Here is a 21,899-nt window from a genome sequence, read left to right as displayed (position 1 = left end):
TCACACTAAACTTACTAAGATTAAATATAGAGTACCTTCAATATAAAATAACATATTTGTAGATAAAAAAAAACAACACGGTAATATATCCTTAAATAGCCATCGACTCATTGTTCTTGTTTTTTTTCTCGTAGTAATATACAGTATGTTATGTGTTTACATGTCTTTCTCGTGTTATTGGACACCTTCAATTGCTCTCCGGTTCTGCTGGAGGGTTATTTCTCTCTCTCTCTTTTAATTTCTCTTAATTGGTTTACATTTCCTCCCTCTCCACTGTTGCCTCATACTTGCTCTAGATGGGACTGCACCACAGCTAAGATTCAGTCCAGTCCCCTGGCTCCTTTGCTAGGTTGTTTTTATGAACTGGTATTATTATGAATATATGAAAATATAAAATAAACACAATTAATTGTAAATAGTAAAATTCCACATTTCATCCTCCCTTGTAGAGAGTGTGGTTATTTTCCCTTTCTTCACAAGTTCATTGTTTTTCAACATATCCTCCTCCTGATGTTTGATTTTATTTTTGCTACATTGGCATTTGTTTGCTACCTGAAAAATATTTGTTTAATTAGAAAGTGCAACTTACCTGCAAACAATACAGTACAAAAAGTCAAGAAAGGTAGTTTACGATATTGTAATTGAGTCTGACTTTTATTCCAAAGATAATAAAACCTCCGCATAAAACAATAAACCAAAGACTCTAGACTTAAAAAACACAAAGGCACAATTCAAAACAGGGAGATAAAGGAATGTATTACAGACACTTGCATCACTGAGTGAAAGCATTGATATATGAGACTGATTTTGTGACTCATGTAAGTACCAACAACCAGAGAGTTGCGTTTGTGTTACAAAATCAAGTCAGGGGGCTGTCCTCCGACAACCTCTGAGCAAATCTTGGGACATAGACCATTAGCTGTCATCAGCTACATCGGCAACCATAATCCACAGACTTGTTTTGCAAATCAACATTTCATCTGTCACAGGAGGGAAAAAGTTTTCCAGAGACCAAATTAGACCAAAACCAAGCCAGGACATTTTCAATTCATGACTAATGAAAATAAACCATTGTAAGGAATGTGATCTATGTCAAAAGATTCACTTTTGAAGTAAACTTTTTGATAAAGTCTGAACTCTAGTTGCGGAAAATCTGATGTGCTCTTGCACCTATTTGTGGGCCTGCTATAAATAGGGCCCTGCTGGCAACACATGCATGTCTATGATAGGCGGTTACAGATTTTCCTCACAGACTCTGGCTCCAAAGCAACACCGACAACATCTTGATGGTAAGTTGGAACATAGAATACATTTGGGGTGACTATGAAGCAATTTAAATATGTTATTAATTCATATAATTGACTATTAGATCTAAGGTTTGTGTCTGAAAGCTAGCTGCTCTTCCCCAACCTGATAGCAGAAACTATTTATAACTTACCCCAATGCAAGAGCTTCGCTTGGCCAGAAAGGGCAACTATTACATGTGAACTGTGTTTCTGAACAAATCACTCAATGTTTTTTATGTACTTTCTTTATTAACTTGTCATCATTATAAAGTTTCTTTTTTTTTCCTTCCGCAGGAGCTTTTCATGGACAGCTCAGTTCATTTTGAGCCCTGATCTTTGGAAAGCTGTGAATGTCAACAAGGAGCTTCTTTTTTTTGCCTGTTCTATGGGTGAAACATATATCTTGGATTTTATTAATATTTCTTGTGGACTCACTCTGTGAACAATGACTTCCCGAAGGCCAATGACTCGCTCTTATTCCGGCAATGGGAGAACGAGCAGCTTCAGCGAAGAGGAGGGCAGCATTGCCAGTAGCCGGTCAGAGAGCCGCAATACTTATCTGTCCAATGTTAGGCCTGAAAACAGGTAAAGAACTTCATCTACATTTCCTGCAGTTGTAGATTTGTGCTTAAAAATAAAAATGTTCACTTCACATGGTGGTCAATAAAAATATTCTGTATTATGTCAAAACAATATGCATACAAAAACATTACCGGATAAGTAAATGATAAAAATAGTTTATAACCGCATTATTAAGCATCGATCTAAAAGTGCAATATGTGTCTGTTTCTGATCAACAAACTATGAGAGTGACAAAATTCTCCTTTTGTCCAAGAGGAGGGCAGCTGTGACACAATTTTAGGCAGGTGGGCTCAATTGATGCAGGTTTAATTAATCACTGACACTCCTTCATTTGCCCCCTCTCTAAATAGCTATTCAAGGTATTCTCACTACAGGCCAACGAGGTAATCCCTATTTTAAAACACTCCTTCCAACTAACATGTTAACCATGAAACCTGGTTTACCCCGAGAATGAAGCCAACGCAAGTTTAACTTAAATGTCAGTGTCTAGTCTGTCCCCCGCGTTTCAATGGTTCACATCGGTTTAAGTGCTGGATTGACAACCCTGTTTTGCCTGATACCTCACAACTTTCTGTGTCCCTTTTTTTTCACAGTGTTGTCACTACCAGAGATTTTCATTAACATATTATTTAAGAGCGTAACTTGAATGTGCTGCACCGAGGGCGAAGAGGTCACAGAAACAAATGCACTGATGTGTTACAAAGCAGAATGCAGCTTGAAGCAGGATGGTGGCTCTCTAATGCATCGCTTTTTTGTTCCAGGAGCACATTGTGCAGCGTCATGGCTCAGCTGACCGAGGATATACAGCCGACTTTTGAGACTACGTTAAAATCAAAGGCGGTGTCTGAAAACTGTAATGTGAAATTCACCTGTGTGGTTTCAGGTAGGCTCAGTTCAACATCGTGTCTCGGCTTGGTGTTTGTGGGATTAACTGAAATCTCTCTGATTGAAAAGATACAGCGGTGAAGACTCAATATGTGACTAACACACTGTGAACTCAAAGGAAGCATGCGGGCACCACTTAACTCTTCTTGAATCGGCAGCAGAGAAGAAATTGTATTAGCAGGCTACTGTGAAGAAGCTGTTACTACAAATAGGACAGAAATAAAAACACAGACTTTGTTTCTTTGACTTTACAAGTTTTTGAATATTCTTTTTAATTATAAGAAGAACCTAATATACACACTAGATAGCACCTTGTTACGCAAGGAGTGTAATATTTATAGACCAGAATAAATTGTGTAATTGTTACATATCTGCATCTACAGGTTACCCAGCTCCAGAACTCAAATGGTATAAAGATGATGTAGAAATGGACCGCTACTGTGGACTCCCAAAATATGAAATTCACCGTAAAGGAAAAACCCACACTCTTCATATTTACAAGTATGTATGAAAGCCTTATAATAATCATAGATTGCATCAATTTAAAGTAATAGAAGTACTTTGATCTATTTTGGTTTAACACTGATGCAATGTCTGTCATATGTTTTTATTTCCCTTTTTTTCTTACTTATTTTCAGTTGCACATTGGATGATGCAGCCATCTATCAGGTTTCTGCCTCCAATAGCAAAGGTATTGTCTCCTGCTCTGGAGTGTTGGAGGTTGGCACCATGAATGAGTTCAAGATCCACCAGCGGTTCTTTGCTAAGCTGAAGCAGAAGGGAGAGAAAAAGAAAAAAGACCTTGATGTGCATACTAAAAAGGAGGATAAAGAAAACATTCAGAGAGCAAAACCCCATAGCAGCCCAGATCATCTTCACAGGAAACGCCCTGTCCCATCAACAGAGGAGAGGGCGGTGGTCAACAGCTCTGTGGCTGTGGAGCAGCCGGCAGACGCTGCAGTACCTAACGGGATTAGTTCAGAAGTTAGGGAGACGGAAACTTTGACATCCATGAACAGTTCTTTGGAAAATGAAGTATCTCCATCAGAGGAAGCCTTAGACAAAAAAAGAATTACGGAAACATTGACATCCATGAACAGTTCTTTGGAAAATGAAGTATCTCTATCAGAGGAACCCTTAGACAAAAAAAGAATTACGGAAACTTTGATATCCATGAACAGTTCTTTGGAAAATGAAGTATCTCCATCAGAGGAAACCTTGGACAAAAAGAGAATTAAAATGTCTAACAGCGTAGATGATGGGGTTACTAGCAGTAATAACGGCAGCAGTAGTAGAAGCCATGTTATGGGAAATGGGGGTGAAAACTGTTATGATGGGGGAATCAGTTTAGCACAGTTTTTGGCGGAGACCCTCCAATCCCAAACTGCTGATGAGAACCAGAGCTCACCTCAAGAGGAGGAAGCTAAACAGGTGGATACAGCTGTTGTACCAGATCACAAAGAAAAAGATCAAGAAGAACTGGAAAAAACATCACAGGAAGAGCGTGAGAGAGAGAAAAGGAAGGAAGAGGAACTGGCCACAGAAAGAGCCAAAGAAGCAGAAAAGCAATTGGAGATGGTGAATACACCAGCTCATAGTAGACACAGTTCAGAAGTCAAACACCACAGCAAGGGCCACAAGGATCAGGACCACCACAACATCCAGGCTTCCCTCTCAACTATGCTCCACACGGTTAAGGATTTCTTTTTTGGCAAGAATAAAAAGGACTTTCATGAACACAGTGAGAAGGAATCAAATTATTCAGATATAACTTATCAGCCCCCTCATTCGGACATGCCGCCATCATTCTGCCTGAACATGGAGCATAATCCAGAGGTGTTCAAACCAAGCACTGAGGACCTCATCATGCCTATGGCCGTGGATAAAACTGAGGAGCCTTCAGAAACGATGGATTTGGAGCAGCGGTCAGCATCACTTAAGTGTGAAGAAAATGTTCTGCATACACATGAAACACCAGATTCTAAAGTGCCACCCGAGACAGTAGAGGAATCTGCACTGAAGAGCGTGGCGAAGGTTGATGATGCTGTGGAGGCCATGGAGGTGTCTGTGGAGCCAGAGAGCAGCAATGCAGGTGAAGACAAATCATTACCTGGGCTTCAAGTTCACACCGAGGTAAGCAGGTTGGTCTTCAATCTCTACTGTGACAACCATAACATCCGGTTTTGAGCTTACGCTAGTAACGCCCTTCCTGATCTCATGCCTATGTTCTTCTATGGCATTTGCCCCCTGTACCGGGGGCTCCAGGGTAAATAAGTATACAATGACCAATGGTTAGTTGTATTGGTAGAGTGGTTTGACACTTTTAAACCATACAACTAGTTGAAAACATTTAGTGTAATATCAATCATTTTTGCAACTGGTGAAATGAGTCAATCTGCAGTGGCTGAGAGAGTTTATGTGGGAAGAAAAAGGGACAGCATTTTGCACATTTATGTGGGGGTGGGGGATATTGTGCACCCAAACTGCACACTGCAAGACAGAGAGCAAAATATTTCACATGTTGACTCTGGTGAGTGGAACGCCAGTGCGTCAGAGATCATGATGAAACTCGAATGTTAGAGCTCGCATTACAAAGCGAGTTTTGCATGACAGGCGGCTGTGCAGCCTGGATAAACGGCGGTAAAGAGTCCTGGGGCAGGTTTCAGCTTGAAAGGAAAGCCTTATCACAATGAACAGATTCCTCTGTCCACCCACCCACTCAACCCCCTCCGGCGTCTTAAAATAAACAGTTTCCTCATCTGAAGAGGATTGTAGGCGGTAGCGCTTCTGTCATCTCACTGCCCATGTGTGAGAATTGTTTCGGATCTGTCATAACTTTATAACGTTTTAGTTTCCTGCATTGGTTTGTTTTAAAACTTTCTACAAAGGGATCATTTAGACACTTTTTTTCTTGCAATTACATTGAGATGTCTCACTTTTTTTAAGTTTTAAATGATGAAGCAGACAGATATACAACATTTATAAAACTGTCATTTCTAGAGCTTTTTTGACAACATTGTAGCAGTGAAATATAAAAATGACCATATTGAATTATATTCACTTGAATAGTAAAAAAAATCTGAAGAGCATGCTCAATAAAAAAATCCTTCTTTGAATGGTATCGTTTGTTAAATTTGTTTCCCTAGAGGCCTGAGAGCTGTAATATATCCCAGTTTAAGACATTTTAAGCCAAATTAAATTATGAATGTTAGCTATTTACTAGCATGTGAGATGAGAGCGGTCACTGAACTGTAGTGATTGGTATTCATATTTTATCATCATCAGCAACATCATATCAATAAGTGAGCTGTGTCACGTGACTCAATGTTGTTTAAGTAAAACTACAACAGATGAGATTTCGGAGGAAGTCAACCCTTTTATCTTGCCCTATAAGCTTGACACCTTTTTTACATGCAGAGGAGTTGAAAGGTCCAGAGCTTCTTTTTTAGACTGAATGTGACACCAGTTCCCTTCCATCGAAAGCAGCAACTTCTTGTTTTCGTAGCACAGTTGCTGCTGGCCAAACATGTCACGAGAAGCCTGCGTCATCAAAAGAACTACTACCCCACCTCCACATGTATTAAATTTAATGATGTGGCAACCAAAGTAGAAGCCGTAAGAGCAAAACAACCACTATCGATCAACTAGGCCTGCAGCACATGCATTTTAAGGGCGTTGATGTATTGTAGAATTCAAAGTATGAAGATATCGTAGCGGAGATATTCCTCAATCCGGTCAATTTATGTTCTTCTTTTGTGCGTCCGACCAGTTCAGGATAATAACGTGCAGAACTGATCTACACAGCGACGACTTATCATTCACTCACTGTTCAATAAGCATTTGTGTAAACAACACACCTTGGTCGACCAGAGAGGGGTATTCCCTTCTCTGGCTTCTTTGAAAATATACAAAGCTTTCAACGTAGCAGGAATGTTGATACTAAAATGAATATAAAAGAACAAAACCATTGACACACTTACGCATCGTATTGAACTCTAAGCATACAGTATGTGTACATGCTTGGTTTCATCAACTTGCACGTGACTTGCGCATGTAATAGGTTCCTAAAATTAGTTGAAAGGTCATAAAGCATGTGTATATTGACTAACAGAAGCCATTCCGCATATCTTAAAGTTATTCACTGCTTGTTTACGTCTGATTAACCCTGCCTACTGACTCTAGTGCTTTGTGACTCTAGTTTGTTGGGGATGTACAATTAATATAAAGTTTTCTAGGACATGTTGCATTAATTATGTATTGATTACTAGTAGTATTATCTCTCTCACTCTGAATGTGTCACACCATAAAAGTCCACTGGTTTAAGTTATCTAAAAATAACTTCAAAAGAATTACTATAAATCTCCAAACTGAAGCGTTGATTTTTTTTTTTTAATGTACAGCTTCTTTGCCATAAATAAATATATATAACTAATTTTGATTCCATAATGACTAAAATCTGCCTCCACTGCTGCAGCTGCAAATTTAGTGCTCATGATGAAATGCTTTATTCATTTATCGTCTGACAGGCTGAAGACAAGGACACTAAGGTCGTTTCTGTTATCAAGGAGGTTTTGATGCAGCAGCAGGAGTTGGAGCACCTTGCGTTTGTACCGCAGCCTCCACCACAGGCTGGAGGAGAAGAGTTTCCTACGACGGAAAACAAATCCGTCTTGCCACATGCCAGCGCTCCAGCTGCTGATGACTGCGCCCTAAACCTCCCTTTCACTACTTTAGAAAAGCGCCGGACTCCCCCTCCCAGTTTCAGCTCAGCAAAAGATAGCCCCAGAGTGCTAAGTGGTACTTTGCAAAAGGAGAAGACAACAGGAGATAAGATGGACAAAGAAAGAGAGCCTGTCACAGAAGAGGACTGTTTCTCCAACAAGTTTTATGCAGAAGAGAAAACTGAAGTGAAATTGAACAAACATCCACATTCAGATATAAACAGATCTGAGGTTCCTAAATTATCAGCATCGTTACTTGAAGACGGAATAGAGCCGTGTGAATCTATTACACCGTACCAGGTGCTTTCTCCTCTTCATGCTGTGGTGGGATGCAAGTCAGAGGCAAACCATTTAAAAGAAGAGACCAAATGTACTTCACTCATTCAGGAAATGACTGTAGGACTTCCGCTCACTGCAGAACCAGAGGGTTTAATAAAAGGTGACCTAAAAACGCAACATGATTGCACTCCTTCTGTAGTTGAGCAACTCTCAGATGTGCACAATGATAAAGTAATACAGGGTTCAAACTCAGGTTCTACATGCAGTGTGGAGGAGTTGAAAGAGGCACTGGATTGTGTCGTAGAGAAAAATGTAGAGAAAAATGTATGCAACAGCTTAAAAACACAAGAACAAGCCACTGTAAAGGGTGTGATCAGTGAAACGAGGGATGAGAGTTTGTTGTTAGAGTATCAAAAGGAAGAGAAGACTCCCTTAAATGTAGAGGAGTCAAAGGAATCGAACACTGTGACGCAAAGCAATGAAAGTAATGTTAATCTTAAAGAAATACACAGTGATATTTCACATCAAAACAGCAGCGAGAGTGGTTGGACTGCTGAACCTGGTAGTCCCTCAGAGAAAGCACCATCAATCAAAATATCTGCGATCGAGGACATCCCAGAAATTAAAACTTCTGTCTCAGATGTGAGCCCAAATGAACATTTTATAATCCCAAAAATAGAAATAGATGAGCCCGACGTTAAAGAGTGCACTCTGCCACTAACTATTTTGGCACTAGACAAGCCAGGGCCAACTAATCTGCTAAAACATGATGCAAATCTTGAGTCAAATATAGGAATCCAAATTGAGAGCATGACTGAGTCTCCAGGGGTGTTCCCCATACAGAGAGATGTGCAGAATATTCAGAAAGTGAAGGAAGTTGCTCAGGAAATGCTTGAGCAGCAGCAACCTAATGTGCAAACCAATGAAGCGCTCCCTCAGCTGGACTTTGTATCTTTTCCTGATATGAATGTTTCGGGTTCAGACATCAAGGAGGGTGATGTATTTGTTAGTAATGAAGCTTCAAATACAAAGCCAGATTCAGAAACTTCAAGGGTGCCACTGTTTGTGGTTCCACCAATTTCTGTCACTTGTCATGAAAGTGATGTGGAGCTCCAACTGCCCCCTCACAGCAAGCGTTTAGAAACAGAAACTTCAGTAGGCACGCAAAGAGGAACAATGCGAAGTGCTGGTCACGACATGACCGCAAAGCCTGAAATGACACGAAGAGCAGAGAACACTGAGGAAACATCTGAAAAGAAGACAAGAGAAAATGCTCCAGCTGCAATTCATGAACCTCTAACGCCGAAAGTTGGCGGTCATGTGCCATTACTCGGTAAACCAGTAGAGAACAACACTGTCCCTGAAACCTTGAAGCCAAACTCCTCAAAAGAGATAAAAGCAGATAGTTCTGTGTCTGTTGAAGATTTCCTAAAAAACAAACTGTCTGTGGAGAGACTCAGCTCCAAACCCCCAACATACCCATCACTAAGCCCAGCCAGTCTCCGCAAGTTTATGTCCAAAGCGGCTCCAGACTCAGACAATGAGAGTGCGACAGCTGTCCCTGTAATATCTGTCAGCGATCGTCAGAGTGACAAGCCAGACGAAGATGTCAGCGGAGGCTCGACACCAACATCATCCCTCTCCTGTGAGAGCAGTCCGCGTCTGAAACGCAGGGACAGTCTGACACTCATACGGTCTGCCACGCCTGAGGAGTTGGCCTCCGGAGCTCGGCGCAAAATCTTCATCCCGAGGGCTAAAGAAGACACGGAGGCAGCAATGGTTGGTATGCTAGAGGGCAAGAAGGACAGCCCTTACATGTCCCCAAGCCAGGCTCGCAGAGCAGCCTTGCTACAGGCTTCCACCGGACAGACCACCCCACCAATGGAGAGGCGCTCTCCACTGCTGAGTCGCAGAAAGGCTACTCTGGAGGTGCCCAAGGTTGTGGAGGAGACTTCTGCAGGAGAGCCAGCCAGTACCAAAAAAGAGGAGAAACCAGCGGAAAAGAAGATAGACCCTTTGAAAGGTGATGATTCTAACTCGTAAGAACTGTGGGTCAACTCATTTGTAGATTGTGTTTAACTCCTTTTTTTAGCTTTTTCTTGGTAAAAATCACTTCGGGCTTCAGGAGAAGGAAACTTTACATCTTTACTCTCCATGGCAGTATATGTTTGAACAGAGTGCCATAACCAAGTCCCTCTCCACTCTCTTTATTTTACCTCCAGCTCCTCAGGTTATCCGTAAAATCAGGGGAGAGCCATTCCCGGATGCTTCTGGACACCTGAAGCTGTGGTGCCAGTTCTTCAATGTGCTCAGTGACTCCACCATTAAGTGGTACAAAGATGAGGTGGAAATACTCCAGGAGAAGAGAAGGTAAATCCCCCTACGGATTCCCAATACTGTCAAAGGCTTATCTAACTACATGTAATGCAAATATTGTTTTATTATTATAAGTAGTGACAGGATTTCTTCACACCAGCTCTCAAGTGAAAACAATAAAGCAACAGGTATTTATTTGGGTCTTAGGATTCATCACAGGATCCTCATTCTCATACTTTCACTACAGAGATGCCCAACTCATGTGACTGTGAACCCCACAGCTGTGACACAGAGAGGCGAATCTCTGGCTAGACACAAAATCTGTAACCTGACACAAACATTTTCCCATCTCCGGGGTGCATTAAAAGTCTATATATGTGCCAATGTAAGCTGTGTCAGCAGACTGCGACCTCAGAACACGAGCATCTGTCTCACAGTGACACCGTGTGGGCCGTTGGGGAAAGTTGGTACAGATCTGATGTTCGCCTTATAACCTGATTCGTTCATTATTATCTGTTTTTCTTTCTTTGTTTTTCCTCTAGTGGAAGCGATGAAAGCCAAGTGGCACTGGCTATTGTCCAAGCATCCAGGCAGGACTGTGCTGTGTATGGTTGTACTATTAGTAATGAATATGGAACTGACACGACAGACTTCCTGCTCAGCGAAGACAGTAGGAAACGTTCATAGAAAAATCTGATTTCAAAGGTAACATTATATTTATAAAATTACCAATTTTGGTGGGTTTTTTTTCATTGTTTTACAGTTCTGTCTGAAATGCTACTAAAAGACGACTTTCAAGGTATTTATTATTTTATTTTTTTCTAAGTTAGTCATGTATCTCATCAACTGTTCTTATTGTTGTTCTTCTTCTCATTCCATACAGTTGGAGAGGAGATCGAGTTGACCCCAATGGTGTTCACCAAAGGCCTGGCAGACTCTGGCAGCTGGGGGGAAAAGTACTTTGGCCGCATTTTAACTGACACACTGCAACTTGGGGAGGGCTGCACTCACAAAACCAGCAGGGCCAAGGTCATTTACGGCCTAGATCCTGTGTTTGAGTCTGGAAGCACCTGTATCATGAAGATTCGAAATCCCATTGCCTATGGCACCAAAGAGGAGCGCAACCTTACTGAGAGGAACATGGAAATTACCAAGCAGGTGAGAAGCTTGCTGTAACTATCTAGTAATTATGATTGCTCTCTATGTTTCGACCTCATTAAAATCCTTGTTTTGGCAGGAATTAAAAGTCCAAAACATGATCCGAGAATACTGTAAAATCTTTTCGGCTGAAGCAAGAGTTGTTGAAAACTTTGGTTTCTCACTAGAGTAAGTATCACATCTCTTACATCGTATCTGTACAATTACTAAAAAAAAAAAAGTTATTTTGATCATCCCGTCGTTAACTGGTCTGCTGCAGAGTGCTTCCTCGTTATCTGATGTACCGGCCTGGGAACTCCGTGCCATATGCCACTGTGGAGACTGATCTTGCGGGCGTCTTTGTCAAATATTGTATGATGGATCTCAAAGGAAAGTTGATTACACAAAACACTTCAGAGCTGGAGCAGAAATGCTGCACTTTCCAGCACTGGATCCATCAGTGGACACACGGTAATTTGCTCGTCACTCAGCTGGAAGGTAAGCCCCACGCCCAAAACGTACGACTTATGACTGTCAAAAAGAGGTTTTATATTATTATTATAATTATAACTTATTTTTTCCTTTAGGTGTTGAGACAAAGATTTCAAACATTAAAATTGTGACCAAGTCAAAAGGGTTTGTATCTTAGTCGCTACAAGCAACTGTTTCTTTTTATGATGTCATGATAAAAAAATAATAAAAAATTGCTTACTGCATTTTTCAGATACCAAGGATTAACCGAATTGGCCTCTCCCGAAGTGTTTGAGCAGTTCCTGACACAGCATCAGTGCAACTACTACTGTGGACTGCTTGCCCTACGTCCACTGAAGACTGCAGATAGTCTGCAGCAGCCCAGCAAGATAAAGGGCTCCAGAAGCCCCTTGCTCAACCGCAAGTTGGGTTCCGGCAGCCCACAGCTCCAGCGGAAAGCATACAGCCCTCAGATGTCTAGAAAGGCCAACTCAAGCCCAAAAGTGCAGAGAAAGGTTCAGGAGACAAAGGACAGCAAATCAGGCGGCAAAAGTCCTGCTGAAAGTCTTTCTGTTGTTGAAATAAGGTAGAAAAAAAGACTTCTTTTGATTCTGGCAATTACGGTTTGGTTTTACCTGTATCTTCCCAGGCAACAAGGACTTGAACAGAAAGAATTATGAGTTATACAATGTTATGCGACAATTACTGTGAAAATCTCTTTCTGCAGGAACCCCACCTTTTTAAGAATGTTTGGAATAATAGGCACATTGATTGTTTGTTGTTGTTTTTTTTTTCATTTTTGTAGCTCATAGTTAACACGCAGTAGCATTTACTATTTATCTTTGAAGAATGAAAAGAAATACTTTATTTTCTTAGAACTGACTTAAAATCACTAAAACACCGCAACCACTTGCCAAAGAGTCTTATCCGCTCTGTGAAAGACAAACTCTTTAAGCGAGATTTAAATCCAAGGGAAATGTCGTCATTTAGGTGACATGTAAAATATGTATATTCACAGTCACTAAATATATCTACATATGCATACACAATTATTTCTGTGTGCAGAGACAACATTTACAGTTAGACTTGCAACAGCCGTTGCAGCATTTCTTTGCACAGCAAGGTTGAGCTCATGCTATGGGGTAACAGTGTCAAGTTTAGGTTTTGACATAACTTCCACTTGATTTTGAGCACTTTGTGATCATATCAATGCTGTCTTGAACCATTGAATTGAATCACAACTCTTGCAAAAGGATTATAACTGGTAAAGGCAGATGATTACCTACAAACACTACCTACGTTGAGCTTAAGCTCACAAAAACATGCAAAGTGTGTTCAAAGCAACACGATGTCAGATGAAAGTAAGTCAGAGGGAGTGACTTAATACATGGACTTGCAGGTAAACACACATTAAGTAAAACAGATTGCTGTTTTACCTCAACTGACAGAATTTAGCAGAAGATAGCAGTTTTTAAAAGTTGTGTAGTTGGTCTCCAGTGACCAGGTCAATCTTTTGTAGAAACCACGAGTTCAAGAAAAAGATTCAAATGTGCCCTGTTGCTTCGTGACTTGCACAAATTCCGTGGTTAAATTTCAACAGAGGTCCTGGAACCTTTTTACACGAAGATGCTGTGAATTCTTGAGGCATTTCTGTAATAGCTTCTTGGTTAAACATTAAAGATTCATCAACTGATTGGTCAGTTGTAGACTTTAGCAACTGTTGAATCGTTTTCCATACTGCATGAAGCTTTACTAGTTAAGGGGAGGGGGGGGACTGAATTAGGGGTAAATATTTCAAGTGGTTTTCAAATAATATGAATTAGGTACATAAAATACAGTCAGTGTTTTTATCTGTTCATATAGTGAAAGGACTAAATATTTTTGTTGGGGGTGGGGTATATCTGTGTTGCATTATGTTTTTTTAAATAAAGGTATCAAATCAAATTCAATCATGTTCATCAACAAATATTTTAATAGTTAGATCGCTTAAGAAATAACATCTTAAAAGAACCCCTCAGTTTTATTTATTCATTAAAATGTCAGTGTCTGAATATCTCCATAGTTGCAGTTCTTGAAATAACATCTGGCTTTAAATAAAAGCTTACATTTAAATTAATTTACAATATAATACATGGCAGATACAATCATCTTTTAACAATATGCATAAAGGCTTTACATTTTTACAGAAAGTGTCACAGAAATATACAAATGTATAAAAACAGACACTGGCCCATGAGCAGGAACTATAAATGAGGGATATAAAGGTATTTATAACTGAGTTACAAAGAAAGTTTCCAAATGGTCCAGTAGGTAGTATTTGTCTCACCACAAAGACATGTCATGTATGTTTCCATTTTATCACCATATATCGTAGTGACAGTGAGAAATTTGCACCTCATACTGTAATTTCCGCATATATGTTAACATCTCCACACTTTCCTTTCCTTTCCTTTTGTACGACTCACCTCAGCAGCTCACCATGTTTTGTATATCTGACATACAGTAGGTTGGATGTCCAACCTGACTCAAATGAGTGCTGCAGCCAGTCATAGTGTCAGTGAACAGTACGGCTCAGTATCCTGCCCAGGCATGCTTTGGCCTGTGACAGCGCTGGGGATTGATCCTGCGATAACCAACACTACCCATGACACCATAGCCACCCAGATATGGGGTGTAAATGCTGTATTGGTTTGTAATCTGAACGTCGGGGACTAAAATGACTTGAAACAATGAAAATAGCCTCTAAACTCAGATTCATGCAGACTGAGTTGGGTGAATTGATGCCACAGCAGACGGCAGTGCAGATGGTCAGAAATGAACAGAACTTCCTGTTTGTTGATTTAAAATGTTTTATGCTATTTTGTGTTGTGATTGAAGCCAAAGTGGCATTTCCATGTATATACAGTTGATTTGTGTCAGGAAAAAAATGGGGGTTTGCGAGCATGTAGTAGCCTACGTCAGTAGCCCCTCAGTACATTCTGCTGTTTAAAGGCACGTGAAGCTAACTTTAACTGCCTGTACATTCATTCTCTCAGACAGTTTCATCACAAGTCTGTAAAAGCTGCTCAACATTGTCAGGTTTCGATTTTGTCCTCAGAAAGTTAGCAATCGTATGCTAATAGAGATTTGAAACTATGTCGAAACTTTGGCAACCTTGGACAATTGCAGTTGCAAGCTTGAAAACAAGTTCAGCATAAAGTTGTTGAAATGTTCATGCCTGAGGCCTACTGTTTTCCATTACCCATCTCTACACACAAATCGCTCCATCAATAAGGCCGCAGCACTGGCAACATCTGGAGTAATACTCTGTGACGTTTGGGACTGAGCTCCACGATCCTTCGAACCAGATGGTCCCATTGTACACAACGCTGCAAAAGAATTCACGTCAGATGTCAGCTTTTAAGAACATGACACAAAGATTAAACATCTATTACTGTAACATTACAATGATTTTGTCTTGTTAATTCAGCCATCAAATATGTAATGCATACCTTTGAAATAGATCTTGACAGCATTGTTGAACATTTGCATCTGTGGCGTTGAAGGCAGAGAGCTTAAACAGCTCCACGCAGTCGAGTGGTGGAACAAACAGGATCCCTGAAAGTAAAGTGAGAGCCATTTCATTAAACTGCTCTAGAAAATGCTCTAGAGATGGGCTAAAATCAATATTTTCACATGTACCTGCAATACATGCATTGATGAGAGATACAGAAGTCCCAGTGAGCATGGCTCTCACCACCATAGATGAGATGTCACTTCTTCTTGATGGACTTATGGCAGCTACAAGAAAAAGATTACACAATTGTGAAAGGTAGGGGGGGAAAAACACAAAGATAATGTGAATTGTGAAGAGATACTCACACAGGCCTCCTAGCACAATGCCCAGCGAGCTAAAATTGGCAAACCCACAAAGAGCATACGTGGTGATAACCTCTGATCGGACCTGAAACAAGGAAATAATATTTTTATCCACATAATGTAAAATCATTTCTATTCCGAAACTTGTTGTTATCTTTATAAATGAAGGCTGTAATAAAACTCATATAAATAGTATTTACTCACAGATAGCCACTGTATTTCACCTCCAATTACTTGATCAAGTCCATTGACTCTGTTGCTCTTCATTTCAGCAAGTTTTTCGTAAGCCACAAACTCATTGAGGAAAAGCTTTGTGCCGATTAATTGAGCTACAGTGAAGCTCTCATCGTATGGTATTCCCATCATGAAGGCCACGGGCATAAATGCATAAGAGCAAATTAACTAGGAAGGAAAAGAGCATGTGCAGTTTAAGGGATTTTGTCAGACAGACACAGTAGCAAGAACAAGTGTGTGAATCTCTGGGAATTAGTTAGGTTTCCTGCAAGTCTAATAATAGACAGACACAATGTCTCTGATGATATCAGTCGAAAGTTGATCTGCATATGGCTGGAAATCGATGCAGTGTTTAAGCATCCAGTTGTCCACGACACTGGCCGGAAGCATTGAAATAAATCAGCCACAGAATGGCTTCAGAAGAAGTAAATCTGCCTTTGGGAGCAGCCCAGTCGGAGCCTAGAACTTAACATCATGGAGACGCTATAGAACGACCTCAGGAGAACCATCTACTTACTTTTATAACCTGCACTGTGAATGTTTAATGGCCACTTTCAGTAAAAACAAATTATAATTGTGTGTTATCATCTCAACCACATTGTGTATGTCTTTTGCTATAACTTTCATGAAGATCAGATCACATTTCTTTGCAAATGATTACAGAAAACAGGTTTAGTGCAAGAGGTTTACATATATTTTTTCTTGCAAATGCATGTTAAACTAAAAGTCGTTTAATCGTTGAATTGAACAACCCAAATTGTACACCAAAAATAACAAAATAACACAAGATTATCTGACATTTGATACATCGTACCTCAAATGTGACTGAAGGATATCCCACCATACTTCCAAGCCAACTGAAGGCCTGATTAATGAATGCCAGGATGGCAAGAAAAGCTATCAGATTGGCTGCAATGTTAGCAACAAGACCTATTGATGCAGACGCCCCACTACTAGCAGCCTCCAAAATGTTCTGTTCATCACTAGAGAGATTAGAAAAGAAATCCAGTAAAATAACGGGGTTAAGACAAGGTCAGTGATGCAATGTGATGAAATGTAAAGGTATACACACACCCACAAGCCACTTTGATACTCTTCTTTGAATCAAAGGCACTTTTCTCAGTCTCAGGGTAAGAGAGTTTAGACATAGCCAAAGCACACGGCGCCGCCATCACGGAGGCCGATATCAATGAAGATGCATCTATCTGTAGAGGAAAGTTCATTGTTGATTTGAGACAAAACTGGTTCATTGACACACACAAAATGATAATTTCATGAACTCAATAATCACATATCAAGCCGTTTTTTTTAACTGCTTAACACACTGTTTTAATCTAATAGTCTTTTGTTTGTTTACAAGTTGTGTCACCATTAATATCAGCATTGATTGTTTAAATATTAAACTCTTCTAGCTTATTTCTGCTTACTGAAGAACTAAGGTAAGATGTGATAATAAGATAAGATAAGATAAGATAAGATAAGATAAGATAAGATAAGATAAGATAAGATAAGTAGTAAAACATCTCCTTCGACCTTACAGCATTTTTACCAATCAAAATAGTTTATGCTGATTTGCAAATTTGAATAATATGTAGTCTTAAGTCCTATACGTCTTAGTAATTATGCCTATTAACCTTTTAATGGCTAACATGTAAAATAATACACAAAAAAATCCTAATTTTTATCATTTCAAGTCTTTATTATATATCGAAATTAAAAACACTCCCAATTTTGTTTATAACAGTTTTGAAATAATGATTTTTGCATCATACAAATACAATGGATAGATTCATGAACTTTTTTATTTATTGCTTTATTTTTTTTCCACTTTTTTTGATTTGGGATTATGGCAGTAATTTTGATTACATTTTAACAGAACTTGACTGACTTTATGAGCAGACATTTTAAAAAGCGACCTTTTTTAGTAAAACTCCTTCGTATGCCAGAAATATTCCTTTATTTCAGTTATCTGACTTTATTAGCCCCGTTTGAAGAAGAAAAACACATACGCACGTTGAGGTTTAGATCTTATCTCTAACTGCTTCTTGGTTATACCGAGAGGAGAGAACAAACATTTCTTGTGCTGCACTGAAGGCACAGCTCTGAGCTGTTCTTGGTCTGTCCTGTGTCTGTACATACTGTCATCATCTTCCCGGCTATCAGTCACCTGTAAAGGTGCATAATAATATTTTAAAATAACTTTACAACTTTCCTCAACACTAAAGTGTTCTTTAAAGCCATAAATAAATTGTAATCCCAATCACCATGTAATAATGAGATAAGGGGCTCACCTTTCATCACTTGATAACCTGCAGTGTCTTTTAAACCCTCAATAGCAGCTAAATTCATTAACCATTAATTTCTTATATTTTTTTTCCATTGTAGTCACACTTGTTCTTTAATGACTTTACATTGCATATTTAAAAAAATGAGTTTTCAAGTGTGATTTCATTAATAAAGTGGTCAAATGTTTGTACATAACTGCAGAAGGTGAACGGATGGATTTAGATGAGTAGACTAACAATGACTGAACAGTAGCATTGTTATAGCAGGGAAGGGGAGATGTTACTGGCATGGTTTTAGGTCTACTTGTTCCCTTAAAAGTTTAGATCATCCAGTAAGGCAATATTTTCTTAGAAGGCTTTGACTTGCAGGATGTAAAATCTCCCCATGTTTAGGTGTTTAATATGCTCCTGTAAAGAGAGTTATATCTCACCCCAAAGGAGATGAATGCCCCCATCACACTGCCTGCTATGGTGGCAAATCCACCCGTCATGACAGCATGGATCTCAGATCTGGTCATGTCATTCAAATAAGGGCGAATCAGCAGCGGAGCTTCGGTCTAACGCACATACACATTCACAAACAGGAAAAAAGTAATTCCAAGTAGATTTAAAAAATGTTAGTTGGGATTTCTTTATCTCATCAACAAGATTTAAAAAACTAAGAAAAGAAAATTGCGTTGCCAAGGTAGTACCTGCCCAACAAATATATTGCCTGCCACACTCAAGGTCTCTGTGGGAGAGGTTCCCAACGTTATCTCCATTACCCATGCGATCTAGTTGGAGAAAAACACATGGCGTTTTGTCCCTGCACGAATAAGTAATCCACGCCGTGACCTCCAGCAGCATGCCAATGGTTCTGAGAGGCATGTTTTACCTTTAAGATGATCCACTGCATTACACCCAAAAAGTAAAGGATTGACATCACGCTGCTGAAGAAAACCACGATGGGCAGAGCCTAGGGAGTGATTAAGAGGATAAAGTGAAATGTATTTTCCTGAGTCATTGTTCATATGTTTAGATTTAATCACACACTTACTTGAAAGGCAAAAATGTTATTGATCAGATCCCCAAAAACAAACGATGACCCTGCCTTGGTGTAGTCAAGGAATATCTGGGATTACAACACAAAGAAGACATTGGGGTTATATTATTTTTAATTTTTGTTAGTTTCATATAACCCCAAGTTTATGAGGCATGTAACCTTAGACTTTACACACCAGTAACCAAAGTTACAGCTCATACAAACAGCAGGCTGAACTAGACTTTAAAAAGACGCATGCTTGTGCACACATTCTGCTGACTCAGCCTTGATATGCATAATAAAGCTACTCCAAAGATAAGAAGAGCATGAATCACTCATTTACAGAATGTTATTTGTAATCTATAAACATAACTTTTTTTATGAAGTACAAATAGCTTTTATTATTATATCTGTATAAAGTTAACAAGGTGTTATTGTTGTACCAGTAATTGAAAATATTTGAACATCTCCTGTCAAGTGCGTTTTTTCCTATTTATATTAACTTAAAAGACTGTAATACCTGTACTTGTTTTCCAAGCCAGTTGAAAGCAATAAGCCCGGGCTCTGTTCTTATGATAAAGAGGCCAATACAGAACTGCATTCCAAGACCCCAAAACACCGGCCTCCATGATATCTAAAGAAAATAAAATGGTTGACACTTATTTTATCAGGGAGTCTCCATGTAGTCTTGTCATATTCCATGGAAGCACTTGAGGTATAACCTGAGATAATAAAAATGATATCCAAAGTCTCAGCTAAACATACAACAGATAACCTGACCGGTCAAGAACGTTTCAAAATGCTGCTGAAGTAAATAGTCATCCCTTGATTGCAGTTGCTGTGTGACGTAGTAAAACTCACCATTGCCCTGTGTGCCGAGAGGAGGAACCAAAGCACGACAAACATGCACACACCTCCGAATGAAATGAGCTGTTCGGGGCGCTTACTGGTGTCTAAAACCAGCCACACCACAAGCAGGGCCAAGACCGCCACGATAAAAACCCTGTAAAACAAATGAAAGCGGTGCTTTGTCGGTGGTCAACGTGCTACAGATGGTGGTACTGAAAACTTAAGATGGATTTACCATTTCAGCCATTTCAAGTTGGATTTAAAGCATCTGACAGCTGGTCTAAAACAACGGCTGATGCTTTCACCTTTGTGCGTCTTAAGAAGTTCATACAATTTGGCAACAACAGCGAGAATAGTGAGGACCACAAGAGCGGTGGCCCTCTGGAAATCCAGTACACAGGCTGCAATGAAGTATGCCACATAACCTGCAGAGGAGAAAAGAATAAACGGTCATTATCTTTCCAGTTTCTCCATTTTTCCATCAACGAGTACCAGTAGGACAGCAAACGTTAATTATTACCTGCTCCAAGTATGCCCAGGACGATATATTTGAAGGTTTTTGAATGATCCTTGATGTAGTTTTCTGTGGCGTTTATTGGCTGGGAAACTTTGCTGCAGTGCAGAACAAGTCAGATGTTAATTAAAATGAGAGGAAAAAATGATTTTGAAAGACTAAAAAGTATCTTGACTGAAATGTCTTAGATTTGCTTTTAAGTTAAATCATCCAAAAGACCGTTAATTCTTTTTATCAAATCACACGAAATCTTCAGTCATCAAAGCTATTGGGGCATAGAAAACATCTGTATTGTAGGTACATTATAAAAATGCAGTATTGCTTACATTCTGTATCTACAATATCCCAATAAAGCACTCCAACAAGAGTGCTACACCCCCAACACAACCATGTATGAATCAGTTCTGGAAAACATGGAAAACATGCACTGACAGACCTCAAGTAGGAGCCCAGTCCCTTTTTTGCTTTTCTAGTCTGACTTTTAATGCTGCCAGTGTCTGTGACAATGTCGTCCTGAAAAAATACAGGCATTTTATGAAAACAAAAAGATCACACTGCATTGTTTTCTTTGTAAAAAGAAAAGGAGAAGAAGAAGAAAAAAGCAAGACATACCCCATTTTCAAAAGCCCTGTTGTCGATTCCATTTCCATTGGCGTAGACTACATTTTCGAGTGCAACATCATTCTGTGCCACTGAAAAATAACAAATAAATAAGTCCAGAAAAAAACAGTTTCAACCTGAACATGCAGGAATGCCAAACAAGTTAACACGGTGTGCTCTGTGAGATAAAAACAAGAACTTGAAAATAAGTCCACAGAGTCCTGAACTGTTATCTTCAGAAAGGAGAAAAAAAAGGCTCACAGAAACACCAATTCATAACAACAAAACAAAAGGTTTAAAACAAGAAGAAGCGGAGTTAATTCAAGAAGAAACAGAGCTAATGGCTTACTTATTGTGTGTTCTCCCAAACCCAGCAGTCGAATGCTGAGCTGTAAAATGCTCAGCAGGGAAATATACTCTGCCCCTGCCCTTATTAACTATCAGGCTATTTTTTTTAAACAGCTTCAGATTTCTCCGTAAGTATATCACAGAGGGGATGAATCAGTGTCATTCATCAGGTGTGATTTAATGCATCATGTGACAAAACATGTCTTAAACAAGAAATTATAAGATTTCCTGCTAAAGTAATAGCTGATTAATCAGGAAAGAGTTCTTCCAGCGTAGGGTGTGATCCACCCATGCTCCATATAAGTCATAAAAGGTGATATGATAACATGATAAATAAAAAAAAACACACCCACGTAAATGGCAATAAAATTCTAAAATTATATCAGTACAATAAAACAAAGTCGTTCCTCTGTTCTTTCATGGACTGTACTAAAAATCCTGAACAAATACAAAATACAAGATGTACAGTTACCATAAAAAAAACTTTATACTTTTTATTTTTATAGTAATATT

General features: G+C 39.4%; 2 protein-coding genes across 3 annotated transcripts; one reads left to right on the top strand and one right to left on the bottom strand.

The window, feature by feature from the left end:
• The first annotated feature begins 1,212 nt into the window (after nucleotides 1–1,212).
• On the top strand, nucleotides 1,213–13,101 carry alpk3a (alpha-kinase 3a). 2 transcript variants are annotated; one of them, XM_061721857.1, is made up of 15 exons: nucleotides 1,213–1,289; nucleotides 1,581–1,871; nucleotides 2,219–2,251; nucleotides 2,630–2,751; nucleotides 3,137–3,254; nucleotides 3,392–4,886; nucleotides 7,280–9,776; nucleotides 9,976–10,123; nucleotides 10,612–10,739; nucleotides 10,833–10,868; nucleotides 10,953–11,227; nucleotides 11,307–11,395; nucleotides 11,487–11,704; nucleotides 11,794–11,842; nucleotides 11,931–13,101. In XM_061721857.1, the coding sequence occupies exons 2-15, from the start codon at nucleotides 1,732–1,734 to the stop codon at nucleotides 12,265–12,267; spliced, it is 5,685 nt and encodes a 1,894-aa protein (XP_061577841.1). In that variant the 5' UTR covers nucleotides 1,213–1,289; nucleotides 1,581–1,731; the 3' UTR covers nucleotides 12,268–13,101. The 2 variants fall into 2 exon arrangements, with proteins under 2 accessions (XP_061577841.1, XP_061577842.1); XM_061721858.1 differs by lacking the exon at nucleotides 2,219–2,251.
• A 531-nt stretch (nucleotides 13,102–13,632) lies between these two features.
• On the bottom strand, nucleotides 13,633–21,592 carry slc28a1 (solute carrier family 28 member 1). Its single transcript, XM_061721860.1, has 18 exons — nucleotides 21,388–21,592; nucleotides 21,051–21,130; nucleotides 20,875–20,951; nucleotides 20,445–20,536; nucleotides 20,160–20,349; nucleotides 19,937–20,078; nucleotides 19,596–19,709; nucleotides 19,091–19,165; nucleotides 18,929–19,009; nucleotides 18,747–18,827; nucleotides 18,486–18,611; nucleotides 16,844–16,974; nucleotides 16,584–16,752; nucleotides 15,740–15,937; nucleotides 15,539–15,620; nucleotides 15,359–15,457; nucleotides 15,169–15,274; nucleotides 13,633–15,045 (listed from the first exon to the last, which is right to left on the bottom strand). Coding segments are annotated over exons 1-18 (1,965 nt in total). The 5' UTR covers nucleotides 21,389–21,592; the 3' UTR covers nucleotides 13,633–14,924.
• Nucleotides 21,593–21,899: the final 307 nt, after the last annotated feature.

This window comes from Cololabis saira, chromosome 5 (assembly GCF_033807715.1).
Source record: "Cololabis saira isolate AMF1-May2022 chromosome 5, fColSai1.1, whole genome shotgun sequence".
Lineage (NCBI taxonomy): Eukaryota > Metazoa > Chordata > Actinopteri > Beloniformes > Belonidae > Cololabis > Cololabis saira.
Note: the sequence above shows the minus strand (reverse complement) of the source record. Positions and strands in the feature narration are given on the sequence as shown.

Coding starts and splice junctions, on each gene's coding strand:
- slc28a1 (XM_061721860.1), bottom strand. Junction 18,612..18,746: donor GCAATATATTTGTTGGGCAG/GTACTACCTTGG, acceptor TATGTGCGTTAG/ACCGAAGCTCCGCTGCTGAT. Junction 15,046..15,168: donor TGTCAAGATCTATTTCAAAG/GTATGCATTACA, acceptor ATTCTTTTGCAG/CGTTGTGTACAATGGGACCA.
- alpk3a (XM_061721857.1), top strand. CDS start 1,732: ATGACTTCCCGAAGGCCAATGACTCGCTCTTATTCCGGCAATGGGAGA. Junction 9,777..9,975: donor GAAGATAGACCCTTTGAAAG/GTGATGATTCTA, acceptor TTTTACCTCCAG/CTCCTCAGGTTATCCGTAAA. Junction 10,740..10,832: donor CTTCCTGCTCAGCGAAGACA/GTAGGAAACGTT, acceptor ATTGTTTTACAG/TTCTGTCTGAAATGCTACTA.